The 17,375-nt window shown below is 43.5% G+C and overlaps 1 protein-coding gene across 1 annotated transcript in view; it reads left to right on the top strand.

The window, feature by feature from the left end:
• Positions 1-17,375, top strand: part of LOC146194949 (sodium-coupled monocarboxylate transporter 1-like) — a 158,568-nt gene that overhangs the window by 116,734 nt on the left and 24,459 nt on the right. Inside the window, exons 12-15 of the mRNA XM_084596682.1 lie at positions 8,600-8,739; positions 10,126-10,158; positions 13,965-14,065; positions 14,585-14,679. Of these exons, the coding sequence (XP_084452808.1) occupies positions 8,600-8,739; positions 10,126-10,158; positions 13,965-14,065; positions 14,585-14,679 (369 nt within the window). The remainder of the gene's footprint in view (positions 1-8,599; positions 8,740-10,125; positions 10,159-13,964; positions 14,066-14,584; positions 14,680-17,375) is intronic.

Genomic DNA, 17,375 nt, shown 5'->3' with positions numbered 1-17,375 from the left:
TGACAGCATTCCGTGAGTGTGTGATTGAAGCCTTCTGTGAGGCCGTTCGTTTGTGGATGGTAAGCGGTAGTAAAACAGTGCTTAATGGAGCAGTACCGAAGAAATTCGTTGACCACTCGAGAAAGAAAACAACGGCTACGGTCAGTGAGCAGCTGGCCTGGAGCACCATGGAGCAGGATGACGCCGCGAAGAAGAAACGCAGCCACGTCTGTTGCACAGCTGGTGGGTATCGCTCGTGTGACAACGTAGCGCGTAGTATAATCCGTGGCCACCGCAATCTATTTATTCCTTGACGCCGGAAGTGAGAAAGGCTCGAGGAGGTCGAAGCCAACTTGGGAAAACTGGTCTACTGAGACGTCGATCGGCTGCAGGTATCCAGCAGGCATAACCGAAGGCTTCTTCCTTCGCTGACACCGGTCACAAGAAGCCACGTAAGGACGAATAGAGCGATAGAGGCCCGGCCAAAAGAAGCGGCGGCGGACGCTGTGGTACGTACGAGATACGCCAAGATGACCCGCTGTGGGTGCAGCTGTTGAACAGTGGTACCCAGGTGTTCGGGGACTACGAACCGAACCTTGGCGAAATCTGGTTGCATATTCCGTCGGTATAAGGTGCCGTTGTGGAGCACTAACAGAGCAAGGGTAGTATCAAGGTGATCAGTGCTGAGGTGATTGATAATGCTGCAAAGCTTGGGATCTAAGCGCTGCTCATGGCGAATTTTTGAAAGGTCAGAGATGGCCAACACATGTGTGTCATCGTCGCACTCTCTCGCAGGTGGTGGATCTACCGGGTTGCGGGACAGGCAATCGGCGCCAGCGTGCAGCCGGCCAGACTTGTGGACGACAGAAAAAGTGTATTCCTGAAGGCGGAGGGCCCAACGGCGCAGGCGACCAGTTGGGTCCTCAGCGTAGAAAGCCAGCATAAGGCATGGTGGTCGGTGATGACGCAGAAAGGGCGGCCAAACAAGTAAGGGCCAAACTTAGTAATTGCCCCAAAAAGGGCTAAGCTCTCACGTTCTGTGCTCGAGTAATTCCGTTCAGCCGCAGAAAGGAGGCGACTGGCGTAAGCAGTGACACGAGTGCGACCCATGTGCTGTTGGGCGAGTATGGCACCAATACCGTGACGACTTGTGTCGGTGCATACCTCCGTTGGTGCCGAGGGATTGAAGTGTGCCAGGACGGGCGGGTTGGCGAGGGCTGCAATGAGCGCTGAAAAGGCTTGGGACTGTTCTTGGTCCCAACAAAATGGAGCGTCGTTTTTCAAAAGGTTGGTGAGTGGACGAGCCGTCTCCGCAAAGTTGGGTACAAACCGCCGAAAATAGCAGCAAAGCCCAAAAAAACTGCGCACGTGTCTGTTACAACGGGGTATAGTAAATGCACTTACAGCACGTATTTGGTCTGGATCGGGTTGAACGCAACGGGCGTCGACCACGTGACCGAACACATTGAGTTCACATCGGCAGAAGCTACATTTCTTCGAGTTCAGCTGAAGGCCAGCTCCTGGGAAGACGCCAAGAATGGCATCAAGGCGATGGAGATGGCTCTTGAATGTAGAAGAAAATACAATCACGTCATCGAGATAGCACAAGCACGTTGTCCACGTCAAGCGGCGCCGCAGAGAGTCCATCATGCACTCGAAAGTTCCGGGCACATTACACAAGCCGAAAGGCATCATCTGGAATTTATACCGGCCTTCTGGAGTGACGAAGGCGGTCTTCTCTCGGTCCCGTTCGTCGATTGCGATCTGCCAATAACCGGAACGAAGGTCAATGGAAGAGAAATAGCTGGCACCGTGCAAGCAGTCTAGGGCATAATCTATCCTGGGGAGCGGGTAAACGTCCTTCTTTGTAATTTTGTTGAGGTGTCGGTAATCAATGCAGAATCTCCAGGTATTGTCCTTTTTAACAAGCACGACAGGCGACATCCAAGGACTGCTCGAAGGCTCTACAATGTTTTTTGCTAACATCTTGTCCACTTCATCTTGTATGACGCGACGTTCAGAAATGGTGACTCGATAAGGTCTTTTGTGAATTGGGGGGGTATCTCCGGTATCGATGCGATGCGTAACGAGGGACGTTTGTCTTGGGGCGGTTACCAAACTCGAAAATTTCGCTGTACAAAGTCAGAAGACTCGTAAGTGCTGTAGCACGGTCAGGCCGCAAGTTAGGTGCAACCATTCCTGATTTGCGGGCCTCCGGAGGTCGGGACGGTGCTGGTCGTGCCGACACTTTAACAGTAGGGTAAAGGTAAAAGAGCGGCCACTGTGACGTGATACAATAGGGGCAGTTCGGCGACAGTAATGCCCTCAGGAAGAACGTGCACGAAAAGGCCGAAGTTCAAGACTGGAATATAAGCGTAGTTATTTTCTACGTGCACGATATTATAAGGGAGAGCAATTCTACGCGGCAGTGTCACGTCAGAGGCTTGTTTGTCAGGATAGAGTGGCAGGTCCAGATGAATCACTCCAGCAGAACAGTAAATGAGCGCGGAATGTGCAATTAAAAGTCGAGTCCTAATATACCGTCGTGAGGGCAACTACTGAGGACTGTAAAAAGCACAGGGATATGGCGGTCGGCAATGGTAATTCTCGCAGTACACATACCAATCGCAGTAGCTGTGTTGCCATCAGCAACACGAACGGCAGATGAGGAAGCGGATGTGAGGACTTTGTTGAGGCGTTACCGGTGCCAGGAACCGAGGAAGGAAATGTAAATAAGGGCAGAAACTGAGACTCCGTCCACAAAAAAGTCGATGAGGTTACGTCTGGGTGCGAGTGTCAGTTCTGAGCTGACAGTCCGGGTCGGTAACTCAGCGTCATTCCCGAGCGCTGCACTCGCTAGTTTCCCGAGTAGGTGCCGGCGTATGATGGGGAAGAGTTGCGACGAGGCACCAGTGAACGGGATCGACAGAGTGTGGAGATGGAGATCGGCTGGAGTAACGGACACCTGAGACGGCTTCGGTGTGAGGTTCATCTGGGTGAGGAGGGAAGTGTCCAGGGCTATCATATGTGGGGCGGAGCTGTTCAGGTTAGGCAGGGAAGCGTCGAGGTCCGTAGTAGTACCGATGGTAAGCGTTGTAATAGGAACGAGGTGTGGGGAAGGTGCGACTGCAGTAATAACGGGAAGTGTGGCAGGCTCGACAGCAAATAAAACAAATTGGCCTGTCTTCTGAGGTGCGCCACTCTGTAGGATTGCGATTAACGTAGCGACGTGGGGGAGCTTGGCTAGTGGTTGCAGCAGCCACTACATAAACACGATGCGATGGGACGAGGGCGGTACGGGGTTGAAGGAAAGATCGACGCTGGCACGTTCCTGGTGGACAACAGCCTGTATCATGTCCACGGTGTCGGGCAGTGGAGATGGGAGTGGTGCAGGAGCTAAGGTCTCGAGTTCTCGCCTGACGATCTGAGTCATGGTTGCGGACTGAGAAGGCTGTTGCAGAGGAGCCAGATCATCGCAGAATGATGCAGCTTCCTTGTTCGGAAGGCGCTCAAAGCGATGTACAGGGCGTCGTTGTTTCGCCAGCTTGAATCTTCGGCAGTCTTGAAGCACCGACTCGACGGTAGAGCAATCCATGCAGAAGAGGATGTTAAACGCGTCATCTGCGATGCCCATGAGGATGTGCCCTATCTTTTCACTTTCCAGCATGGAGCTGTTCGCCTGTCGACACAACCTGAGTACGCCTTGAATGTAGACAAGGTGGATTGGGCGCGAGACGAAAGTTCGGTTTAGCTGCGAGAGCCCGTCCAATAGGCTTCCCGAACAAGTTGTGAAGCTTTGGCTTGCAAATTTTCCAGGACACCAGCTCGAGCTCGCGATTTTGGAACCACATGCGAGCGGTTCCCGCCAAATAGAAAGTTAGATTGGCCAGCATGATGGTCGCGTCCCAGTGAGTGTTCCTGCTGCATCCCTCGTATTCATCCAGCCAGTCGTCAACATTTGTCTTGTCTTCGCCATTGAAGATGGGAGGGTGGCGGATTTCTGTGAGGACGAGTGGCTGCACCGATGTTGTTGCGATGGTAGGAGCTGCCCAAGAGGTCATAGTGGCCGTTGTTGACGTTGTGATCCTAGGTAGGTGGCGGCAACTGCGCAAATCCAGCTTTCGGCTGCTTAAATGGATTTATGTGTGAACACGGGGATCTTTAGTCACCTCCACCAAGATAATACGTGGCAATGTTAGATCACGAAGGTTAGTCCAGGATGACAAAGCACACAAAACACAGAAGCACAGCAGCGTCAACCTTCTTCTAGCACCAAACTTTGTTACCACTTTCTCTTGTTCTGTGTCACTTTTAGTGACCTTTGTCTTCTTCAACGTACAGCTACGCAGGGAATATATATATATATATATATATATATATATATTATAGAGCGAAGTCTACGCGTCATTTAAAACACACACACACACACACACACACATATATATATATATATATATATATATATATATATATATATATATATATATATATATATATATATATAAAACCTGGCTGCATAACACAATGCTTCCCTAGTTTAACAAATTGTCGATGACACCTCAAATTTAACAGCTTTGTCTTCGTCACTTACCATGCGACAACAGGTCTATTGTACGGCATTGCCTCCTACTTCCAATTATACACACAAACTATGGCCGAAGACACTACTAGAATTTTAAATGATAATTTTCGACTTTTACCTACGCTTCATGCCCTTCACAAAATACTAAATAATTTTGTGCTTAACTCACTCTAGTTTATATTGTGTCGTCTACGCGTATGTTGTTCGCAATGTTTGAACAAATCTGTTTACTTGATGCCACCGCTTTTTCTTCTCTTAACTGCCTTATGTAATTTGTTAGTATACTATGCTGTTAAAAAAAGAAATGTTTCATTTATGTTTGTTGGGGCCCTTATAGACAACAATGTTGGGTCCCTGAAGTTCTGTCTTCATACTATTTCTTTATATAATAAATGAGACTTAAATCTCTTCAGACAAACATGAAAAAGCAAATTCTCTATAGTAGTCTTTGCAAATCTATCAGCTTCGAATATTGTATTGAAACATGATAAAACTTGATCGAAATTATTTAGGATACAAGGCAGGAATAAAGACACCTGCGACTGGGTTGGCACCCTTTCACCCCTCCCTAGCTACCAGTATATCATGTCAGTTCGGTAAAAGTGTTTGATGCGCTTCAGACAATTGGGCTCTCAATTTGTGTGTAGTCATTTTGAGTTTTAGCATGTTGAGAGGCACTCTCTTCAACTAAATATTAGTGTTCTTGTGGCAGCCAAGATTCTGGCTTTTTTAAAGTAAACCATTATCTAAAATAGACGCAGGGAATGCGCTGTTTACATTCCGGAAAAATTCGGGGCTTAGGGCCTTAGGGCCTGCGTCTTTGAGAAAAATTGCCGTCTATTTTGAACAGAATGGTTATAACTTTATGTGAAAACGAAAGCCATAAAGCCAAGACAGAGGGGGGGGGGGGGAGCAATCTTCTATACAGCACATACTGGATAAAAAAGTGCTGGAGCCAGCTCGGATGGAAGTGGGTGTCCCCGATTCCAGCTACTGGATTTGGGTTTGAGAGTTTAAGTATAACAACACATATACCACCAAGACAAGAACTCGGTTTGGTTCAGTTGTAAAGCTTACAGCAATGGCTGACCAAGCGGTATTTTCCACCTTCAGTCTATTAAGATTATTGAAGCATCTATGCAATACGTTGCCTACACATATTGTGGCGCGGAATGACTTCGGAGGGATGACTAAAATTCTGGTTTCTTTTCTTACTTGCTCTCTACGCGTAAACCTGCAGTTTTTCTTTTTTCGAATATAAAATTTATTGCTTAGCAAAAATTAATACGTAGGGCGTTCAAACGGCATCAGATATTTCAGTTCTGGAGCTCTGATTGAAGTTGATTCATAGGAACTACCTCTTCAGGATAATGCACTAAGATGATTTCTGCTGAAAAAGACATCGTTTCCTGTGTTTTATCATTTTCGGAGCTTATAAGAGTGACCATGGGCATGCAAGTGTTTATTAATTGAACTCTAATTCATGCTCTTTCTGAAATCACTGGCATAAAGTAAAATTCTTGAATGCTTGGAGTAAATGTCTCGTTTTGCAGTATTGGTGACAGCCCCCGAGCAAGTTCGACTCCATCAGTGCCAGCAGTAAAACATCTGCTCTGTGAGTCGCACAAGGTTCTCAAAAAAACAAAAAAATCACTCTGCCGTGGGCTGAATAAATCCCAGATCCAAACTGATCTTGTTTTAAGTGAATACAAAACGTTTGTGTAACAGCGCTTTCCCGAACTCTTTCTTTCAATAGCACAAGATACGTGTAACCAACTGAGCGTTTAGCAATTGTGCGCGGTAGCACAAGAATTGCTGTCAATAGGTCTGCTGTCGTTTGGTTTCATGTTCAAAAAGACGTCATTATACTATTTTTCGTATTTTGGAATCTTTATTAGAAATAACTACTGCCACATTTAGGCATTTTCAACTTGCCATGATCTTGGGAATTCTATGGTTCAAGAGTTTTATTTCATATGGTTTTTCTTGAATTTCTATATTTATTTGCGAAAAAACAAATTATACAACAGATCTTTGGTTGTTTATCAAATATTAGAACTTCCGTTTATCGGTAGGCCCCGCCGGGGTGGTACAGTGGTAAGACGCCCGACTACTCTCCGGAATTCCCGGGTTCGAACCCGACCTCGGCGGCTGCGTTTCGATGGAGGCGAAACGAAGTGGCGTCCGTGTGCTGTGCGATGTCAGCGCACGTTAAAGATCCCCAGGTTGTCGAAATTACTCCATAGCCCTCCACTACGGCTCCCCTTTTTCTCTTTCCACTTTCACTCCCACCTTCATCCCTTCCCTTACGGCGCGGTTCAGGTGTCCACATAGCAAGTGTGACAGATACTACGCCTTTCCCTTCCTGTGAACCAATTATTTATTCTTATTATTATTATCGGTAGTCCCAAAAACGTTTTAAACAAGAAAGCTGCTGATGTTCACCTCATATTCGTGCAACTAGAAAACGAGGCAGTCTCCTATTTTAAAAATAGTGTTGTTATTCATCTGTATTCTAGATTTCTGCCTTTTTGAAGTTTTTCTCTTTGTCTTTGCGAGTTGTGCAAAGAGGTCATTAAATGTTTATCTATATTTGTCAAGCAAAATTAAATGAATACATTTGTGTAAATACTGCTGTAAAATTGTGGATATGCCTCATTTAGCAAAATGGTTCTTTTAAGCATCTTAGAGATCGACTGAATTGCCACGCCCACTAGAGGACACCAAGGTTTATCAGGTCGTTTAGAACACATCAGTACATCGGAGAAGCATTGCTTCAAAAACAAATCACTCCAATTGATTTGAAATTCACAGAAAGGCGGTTGTAAATGTTATTCCTGCCTTTATTAAGTGGTTTATTTATGTTTTAGACCTGTCGCTATTAGAAAACAACAAGCATTGTCCATTTCGGTACCGTGCCTCATAAGAACGTAAGCTGCAGGTGTCATCGGCCATGAAGGAATACATCTGTTCAAGGGTTCGTTGGAATTGAGAAAACCCTTAGGGATTGTCAGATCCTAGTTCTTCTCAGATGCTTTATTCAGCTGCGCGAAGGAGCGGCACTAAGCAGGAGTTTACATGAGATGAATTGAGTTATTATGGCAATACATATTCATGCTAGGTATACTATATTGCATTCTTTTCTTGTGCTGATTACCAACATTGTTAACAGCGTAGCTCGGTGATAATATATAAAGAGTAGGTATACATTTCATGTTATTACATATGAGTTCTAATGGCGAAAAACTGAGAAAATGTGGCTAGGGTACTTTGAACGTAGTAAAATATGATAACGACTGCGAAAAGGATGACTGAAAGCAAGAGAGAAAAAAAGAAAGGACAAGCGAGAGTTCAATAAGTGACACGTTTTGACGAATCACCAGCAAAAAGAGGATGCACGAGTCGGAGGAGGAAAAGGAAGAGACATGTGTCGGGTCGCACCACGTAGAAGAGGAGATGAAATGGAACCGAAGTGCAGTGAAAGAGCACATGCGAGAGTAGAAGCACAGATCATGCAAGAGCTAATTTATGATAAAAATTTTGGGTGGCTGAAGCGAGCGCAATTACAGGTCGTGATTCCCAAGAAGCGGTATGTCACAGAGTATTTGTAGTCTATACGAGCATGCAGGTTGGCAGCGAGAATAGAACAAATTCCTGGTAGCGCATTTATGTTTTGATCGACAGTTAGTGAACGCGTGCATTTTGGGATTGTCAGCTACCCACTGTAAGGGTGCTTGAACTTGTGTTCGAATATTCCTTGCATAGCACTCGTATTGTCCTAGCATGAAGGTGACATGAAGCCCTGAAGCAACGAAATGACTATTCCCATTACCTCAGTCCGCTATCTTAAGCTGAGTTATTCGGAAACGAATTTAATTGGGCTCTCCTCTGCATATCGCTTGTAAATTAGTGAACCGAAGACAAGCGTTTGCACAGTTTACGACTGTTATACAATAATAATACTAAGTTGCGCAATGATGCAACAGAACGACGCACCCTCTTCAGTAGTTACAAATTTCAGTATGCTTCTCCCTTTAGGCGGCCGTTCTGGCAGCAATGTTGGGATGCATCTGGCAAGCTGCATACACCGCACTCAACATGATGCATGGCACTTCACCTCCTAGAATGCCAGCTACTATTACCGGATGCACAGCGAATGAGACTCTATCTTCGATAATGTCTCAGACTACTGGCACATTCTTTGAGAACACGTGAGTGTTTTTGTCTTTCACCTTAAAAGCAAAGCTAAAATCAAATCACGTATAGTATTTAAAATCAACATCGCTTGAGGACCCTTTCTGAGGAAGCTGCTTCTTCGGCGTTGACGTGTGAGAAAAAAAAATGGGGCACAAATAAGTTCCGTCTTTAAAGATACGAAGCGATAGCGTACGCTGCCGGAACACTATAAAGGCCATCCCTAATCAATCCCTACCAGTGTGCACGCGTGGCATAAGGGTAAGGGGAAGTTAGGTTGATTGCGATATCACCCTCGCGGGTACAACGAGAGGCTCGAGTTGGCAGCTTCTGCAAAACAAAATTTGAGGCAACTCTATATCTAGTTAGTGAACGGCGATAACAGCTCCCAGCCACCAGCTGTCAGCACCATTCTGGTGAGATGTTGCTGTTAACGCCAACACCGGATTTTCGGTGAACGAGGCCTTTAACGCTATGGCGTTAAACATAAGTCATTCCTTTGAAAGGTGATAGGCAGTAGGAACTGGCGACTCATGTACCTCCTTTGGCATTGCACTGTAACATACGAGTCGAACCCGGAACCCTTTAATGCCGCGTCAGATACGTTGCCGGTAGCACGCGCAGGCACATTCGCAGAATCGGTTACACAGACGATTCAAATCTTATCGTATGGTTTTCCATAATGTTGTTTACTGCATCGGTGTAGCGATCAATATTGCTGAGATAATAGGGCACAAACTGAACCACTTCTGAAAAATGTTTGCTAAATCTAGAAAATTCGCATGAGAATAATAAAGAACATATATCCTGCACAAGAATACAAGACTTTCATGCGGGTTGACAAATGTCGTTATTCCCACTTAAATAATTACATTGCGACACGATCGATAACAGAGAAATTAACTTACAACAAAGCACTAGCCTGCCTCTTCCCGCCCCTTCAGAACGTCGATGTGGTAGTGGGCTTGGAGCTGTCTTTCCTAATTCGTTCCAAATGGTCTTCATAACACTTCATTAAGACAATTTTTAAGGCAAAGGATGCAACCAGAGCTTTGAAATTTGCTTTGCTTACAAGCCAGTACTTTGGATTTCATGGGCTAGAATATTGGAACTATTATCATTTCCGCGTCGCGGTAAAGGATCAATGAGTGACCATGTAGCAAACTAAACGTACGCGTACAGGATGCGCACAGGGAGTATCAGAAGGACGCCATAACACTGTCGCGTCGTGCGCTTCGAGGTAGGGCTTCAGTGCCTCCCAATGTTTATATCAGCTTTTTATTTGCTTTGGTGATGGATTATTTTATTGTTCAAATGTCGAAAAATTTTTACACCGGTAAAGGATGTTTCATGTAAAAATGTTACTGTAGATATGACCGCACGGCAGTCTCTATTACTGATACGTAAATGAAGATAGACTTTCAAAGCACTTGGAAGCTGCTATACTAAACGAAATTCGAGCCAAATAGTTTTTCTTGATGGAGCCCTTTTCTTTTTTCTCGCAGCATTATCAACACTTACTAAAAGCCGTGATTCTTTTCCGTCATATATAGTCGATAAAAATTGTGGCATATTGTTCTTCGTTTCAAGTGCTACGCGTAATCTTTAATTTTTCCGGTATATGTGGCTATATTTGAAGCACGCTACAGGTTACATTCATCCTAACTAAACTTTTGTTACAAAAACATGCGACAGTGTAACTTTCAGCTCTTAATACGGGAGGCATTAGACAGTAGCGGAAGAGACACCATGTTCCGGCTTTATAAAATACAAATTCAAGATTTCGCTGAAACTTTTGTTCCTCTTTATTTTCACTTTATTTTCACTGTGAGGTACACGTGCATGGATTATGAGTATTACAGAAGGAGGTCCCGAAGTATAAACTGTCCGGGGGACCTCCTATGACAGAATGGATAAGATTAGCAGGTAACATACTAGGCAGTGAAAAAAAGAATATACAGGCGTGCAGAGAAAAACTATAATACAATACTAACGAGAAACAGTGCAATTAAATTCTGAATAAACAGGAACTTCAAACAAAAAATGCACGAATTGCTGAAATTAGCGCATTATTAGTACAAGAATAAATAAAATGTAAACATGGAAACTATGCTCCATACAAACATCTTTAGTCGGTGGAACAAAACAAGGTAGAAAATAAATAGGTCTTTAATGAACGATGAAATGAATGAATAGTACGCTGTGCTTTAATTTGAGGAGGCAGTGAATTCCAAACAGATATGCCTGAGAAGTATGCAATTTGTTTCCCATAATTGGTCCTGATTTTCGGTAGTAGTAGATTATGATGTTCAGCAAATCTGGTTTTATTTTTGTTAAAAAGCTTGGATGACTCAAAACCACTAAGGACGACATGTTTATTGCGCGTTTCAAAGATCATTGATGCCGACCTAAAATTAAGCTGTAGCGACAATGGCAGTATGTTAAGTGTGCGATAATAATTGAAAACGGATGCGTGGTAAGGGCTGAAGGTAAGTATGCGGAGTGCTTGATTTTGAAGGTGGCGAACACATGAAAGGTGAGTGTTGATGTGTTACCCCATGATGATATGCAATACGAAAGGTGGCTATTTATGAAGGAGAAATACAACATGCGAAGTGTAGGTAGGTCAAAGTAATGTCGGGCTTTATTTATTACGTGAATACCGAACGCTGCTTTAGATTTAATGAATTTGGTATGCTGATGAAACTTTAGTTGATTATCTAGGACGACACCAAGAAATGTAGTAGATTCTGACGGGTAAATTGTGTCCGTGCCTAAATGTACCTGAAGAGCAGGAACTGCCTCTTTATTGCGTGAGTGAAAAATCATAAAGGTGGTCTTTTTTGGATTAATTAGTTGATGGGTATTTTGGCACCAAAGGTGAATACTCATAAGGTCAGCGTTCAAATCGGCGGTTATTACAGAAACATCGCTAGCGTGAGAAAAAATGATAGTATTGTCAGCGTAAAGAATTGAACTAGAGTAGTTGAGGCATTTTGGCAAGTCATTAATACAGATTAGGAAGAGAAGAGGGCCTAAAATGGATCCCTGTGGAACACCGCGGTTAATTAGCTTAGGGTCAGAAAATGTGCCACTGAATTCACAAACTTGAAGTCTGTCAGTGAGATAGCTACGTATTAGTTTAAGCGCAGGACCAGAAACGCCAAGGCATTCTAATTTTTGAAAGAGAATGTTATGGGTAATTGTGTCGAATGCTCTTGTGAAATCTATAAAAAGGGCACCAACAAAGTAACCACGATCAGGGGAATGTTTAATTTTGTCAGTGAATTCGATTATTGCAAGTTCGGTGGAGTAGTTCGGACGAATTCGAAGTTGGTATGGAGTTAAGAGATCGAATTTCAGAAGATAATTTGTTAGCCGAATGACAATTAGTTTTTCAGTCAGTTTACTGAAAAACGGTAGTATAGTAATGGGACGGTAGTTGGTTTTAATACTGCGGTCGCCTTTTTTGAAAACTGGCACCACTTTTCCTCGTTTCAGCTGATTAGGAAAACTACCAGTTATAAACATTGAGTTAATTAAGTGAGCCAAAACAGGTGAAATGTCCTCGGCAATAAGCTTCATTTTAGCTGGGGCGATCCCATCTATCCTGGGGCCTGTATTTTTTAATTGCCTGATGGTTAAAAGTACTTCGTTAGCAGAATTTGGGTATAGAAAGAAAGAATGGGAGGTGCGAGTACACACTGGTGACTGTGAGTTAACGGCAGCTGTGTCAGAACTGAAGATACGATTAAAAGCATTGGCGATATCTATAGCATTTGAGAAAGTGTCGGTTCCATTGCTAAGGTTAGTCATGGTAGGTTCACGGGCAGCCAGATTTAAGCACTCTTTAATTAGTTCCCAGTTTTTACGCGTGTTGTTTTCATTAGCTTTAATTTTGTTTTGGTAATAAGCACGCTTGGCAGTCTTAAGCACAGCTGTTAGTTTGACAATACTTTTTGAAGCGGTTACGAAGTGCGAGGTTAAATGGCTCCTTTTCAAGTTTTTTCCTAAGATTATCTTTTTTGCGAATGGAACGCAATAACCTTCCCGTAATCCATGGTTTTCTAGGCACGGAGAATTTCTTCTCCTGATTAAAAGTCGTTGTAGAAGAGCTAAGACATTCTGTTATTAAACTGATGAACTTGTCAAACGCTGCATCAGGACAACTTTCATTCAGGACGTGGCTCCAGTCTGCGAGAGTTATATTCTGAGCAAATTTGATGTTATCAAGTGACTGTCTCGTAAGGAATGTTTCTTTAATGTTCCGAACACCATCTTGTATAAGGAAATAGGAAAATGATCAGTTAAATGAGTAGCAACCACTCCAGCAATATGAGACGAAATCAAGTTCGTTAGAATGTGGTCGATAAGTGTGCTTGAGCCGCCATGAATAATACGCGTAGGTGAACTGATAAGTGATTGTAGACCATGACCAAGGAAACAGTTGTTATAATTCACGTTGTAGACGTCGTTTTCCTCAATAATGTTTATGTTGATGTCTCCCATAATGATAATGTTTTTGTTTTCGTGATTCAGCATGGTAAGTATTCGGTCAAGCTCAGAGCAGAATCAGAATAGGATGAGGAAGGAGAGCGATATATTGTTCCGATTATTGTGTTCCTGTTGGAAAGGAATGGTTTCTAAACTTCTATCCAAACAGGTTCACAACTGTCAGTGGAAAATTCAATGTCATGCCGGCGATGATATGTTAGAGAACTAGAAATGAAAATGGCAGACCCGCCATAACGGCTATCGTGGCGATGGGCGTATTCTTCTCGGTAATTTTGAATATGAAAGAGTTTATCAGTAGCGGGAGAGAGCCAGGTTTCAGAAAGACATATAAGAGAAAATGCATGATCAGTAAGCGTTAGGAAATTTATTAAATCATCGTAATGACAGGGCAGGGTGCGTATGTTCAGATGGATAATAGATTGCGAAGAAGGAGCGGCGTCACCAAGAAGTGATTTGAATTCTTCGAGAGAATAAGATGCCGTAGTTAAGGGAAGAAAAAGCTAGATAGATTAGGTGAAGATAGAAAGGTCACTGTGGCTGGAGATACGAAAAACGTGGCTATCTGCTGTCTTTCGGGCCTTGATCCGGCAGTTGTCCACCCAGACAAACTTCCAGTCTTTCTTTTTCTTTAGTTCACGTGCTTTTTCCAGCAACGTTAATTTTGAAAATGACGCTATCAAACACTTTTTTGTAGGACCATCAAAACACCAATATTTCTCCTGTCTTCATACTGGAGTAATTTTCTCTGTACAAGCGTCACAATTCTCATTGGTGTGATTCTCAGTTTCCTTACTGGTAAGTTCGGTCCATCGGGAGGTGGGCGGTTTTTATTATTGTTTTTATTGAAAGCAAAATCTTCAGTATTTAGATGACCGAGAAGTTGGCTGTTAACGTGCTATTGGAAATAAGTCTGCTAATTGCCCTTTTCCTCACACTGTGCGAGACCTTTTTTTTTTTTTACTGGTAGGCATGTGCAAAAAACTGTGACGGCTCGTACCTAAGACTATAGCTGCGGCCCATAGTAACAGCAAATAGTTAAGCGGCGCAAGTGGGATGAACATTTTTGTTCATTATGTTCATTATGCTGCATGCGTAGTAGTTGGGAAGATAATTGCCGAGCAAAATGACAATGGTGTCTTTCTATATTGGTATCTATAGGTAAGCGATTCTGGCTTTTTAAAAAGTGGTAAAATGTGCTATAAGTACAGTATCAGTAGATCAAATTGCTATTGGTATCTGGAAGAAGCATGGCAAAAAACATGGTTCTTTGCTTTTTTTGTGAAAAGCAGCAACGTTTTGTTGTTTTTTTTAAAGGAGGTTCACAAGGCTACAAGAAAAACCTGCACCTGACAAGTAGGTGGTTTTTAGAAATGTGGATAAAGAAAGGATTCATTCCAGACAATGTTACAGTGAGTAGCAATGACCCATATTCTGCTTTATTCACTCAATTTAAGTTCAACGGAGAGTTCACAGGGGTGCCACCATGAGCATCAGAGCGATTATTTTCAGTTTATGTGTAGGAACACATATGTATTAATAAAAGTGTTGTTTACTCTCCTTTTCAAACTGAATGCTTAGCGCTCAACTTCGCAGCGAAGCCTAGAATTCTGGTTACACGTCGCATTCTTGCTCTCGACCGTACACATTTAAAATCTGAAATATATGGAATTAAGTATTGTGCATTTTCTAAATATTACGGCACACTACGTGCGTTCATTGTTAACTTGTAGGCCAGACATGACATGGCTACTAAATGTCTGGTTAATCACAAATATTCAGCTGCTTAGAATCATATCATACCATTGTTTTCTTTACCTACCGGATGTTGCAAATAACTAGGTTAAAGAACTAAAAAAATAGCCTGACACTGTGGCTTACCGAAAAGAAGAACGCTTTGTTGACAGTTATGTAGTGCACCTTAGGATGTTTTAAACGCTGACGACTCTTGTTATAATCACATGAGAGTAACCCATTTTCAAAACGATTTATTTAGGTTGTTGAGGGTGGCAGGAGACAAGATATTCAATTTTCTGCGCCATTTTACCTACTGCATGTATTTGTTAGAGAAACGGGCTATTTACCAGAAAGTTGGCAGATCTTGGATAATTGCTTCAGCTCATCAATAAACTTGAGCTCATTCGCATTTGCTGAAAAAAATTGCTGAATTATGAAAGGCTCCAGACTTAGGCCAAGGGTGCCGGCGAGAGATTAACCTCTCTTTCCCTGCTCGTTCCACAGTAACGAAGTGGGGCTGTCCCAGAATTGGTTATCTTTTGCGGCTTGGCACGACCGTTCAAATGGACGTTGCAAATGCTCATATTTCGACATGCACCGTAGGCCGTTTGGTAAGGTCTCTAGGTTCGCTGTAGGATGATGGCTGTTTAGAATATGCTTTGTCAAACTTCAGCGATGGATTCGTTCGCTAACGCAGCGTCAAAGTGAAGCTTACCTGGGCGCTTAGCCCTAAGTTAAATTCATGTTCATCCCCATGTCTTTATTTCAGGCTTAAATAAACTTAGCTTCCGTTGTCGTCGACCTTGAGAAGACGTCTAGACTCAACCGAGAACCAACGTCCTGACAACAATTTTCAATCATTCGCTCATGCAAACGGGAACAATCTGGCGCCGAACCCGATATAACCAAACAAATTTGCTCTCTCAAACCTTGTACAGACCCAGCATAAAAACGCTCGTTGCTCCACAATTGAGTTATTAAATCACGGTGTTCTGGTCTCGAGGCGTAATCCTGAATGCAGCCAAGCCACAAATTTGATGCCAAAGGAGACATGCGCTGCAGCAGAAATGAAGCCCTCTTGATCCAGGCACGTGATTCAATCAGCGTTGATATCTCCACGGTAGAGCTACCCTGTCAGCGAAGGCTTCATGAACGCAACCACCTTCATACCATGGCTGTGCACTGACAACCGAGTGCCCCTAGTTCCCCTGGGCACTAGAGGGCATATTAAAGGAACGCTCGGTGGTTGCATAGAATTCGTTTGTTGGATGAATGAGATTTTATTACTCGTGGGTGCCATTTATTCTGTCGATAAGAAACATCAGCACCAAGAGAGGGCGGAATCGCTAAAAAACACTCCGTAACCCTCATGACAATTCTATTCGAGCCACTACCTAATTTATAAACCAGTGTTCAGAGATCGGGAATATCCTGGATGGGTAGAAAAGTACCACTATGGTATTTTTTCATACTCCAGGCAATCCACTGCAAACTGGACGCCTACCTAATATTTCGCTTTCATTCTGCCTCAGAAAACTAATGAAGCATCTTCTCATAACGGACTGAATGACTATGTGGAGCACCGTGCACTACGATCGTTTTTCAGCCTAGGCTATCTGCCAAAGCCGTCCATGAATGTAACCAGAAGAGGCCTCTCCTACTCGCCCACCAAGTCATAATCTTCTTTTGCCTGATTCTTTATTCCCCTATCACGCTCTATCACTCTAAGGTGCTACATTATTAGGCACACTTAATCTCTTCTTTAGAGTATGACGCGAGAGCCTAAGCTACCAACCCGCATATAAAGTCATGCTTCAACCAAGCCGTATGGACGTGCCTGCGGGTCGTAGGGTCGTAAGGATAGCGTGAATGCAAACGGTTCTGGCAGTCTGATTCTGATATCCCCCTCCCATATGAAAGGAGCGACTCTAGTTGGCAGCTCCTACGCGTAGGGATAACGTGAATTCAAATGTCATGGCAGGCGGATCTTTTTATCAGGAGCTCCGGCGAAGCTGTGGCCACCCGAGGTTTCGCTTTGACTGTCGTAGTATCGATTTCGCAATAAAACTACAAGCCTCATCACCTGCCTCTGAAACCGCCACGCTGCCACTAAGGAATAGAACCTCATCCTATTCGTCCAATTCTTCGATCTCAGCGCCATAAAATACATGGCTTCTTATATACAATTATTCGATATATAGTGATGTAAACTCAATGGTCTAACACAAGTGGCATAGAGAAATATATTCGAACTCCTTCAAAGCACATCTACCGAGGAGCTCCGAGCGCTAAGCCTCCACAACGTGGTTGAAGAAATGACCGAGGCTCACCTCTATTCACCCCAAACATAGCTTACCACATCTTTCATAGA

The sequence above is a fragment of the Amblyomma maculatum genome, chromosome 3 (genome assembly GCF_055883805.1).
Source record: "Amblyomma maculatum isolate TAMU_Amacu chromosome 3, ASM5588380v1, whole genome shotgun sequence".
NCBI lineage: Eukaryota > Metazoa > Arthropoda > Arachnida > Ixodida > Ixodidae > Amblyomma > Amblyomma maculatum.
The sequence above is the reverse complement of the archived record's forward strand: the minus strand, read 5'-3'. Positions and strand labels throughout refer to the sequence as shown.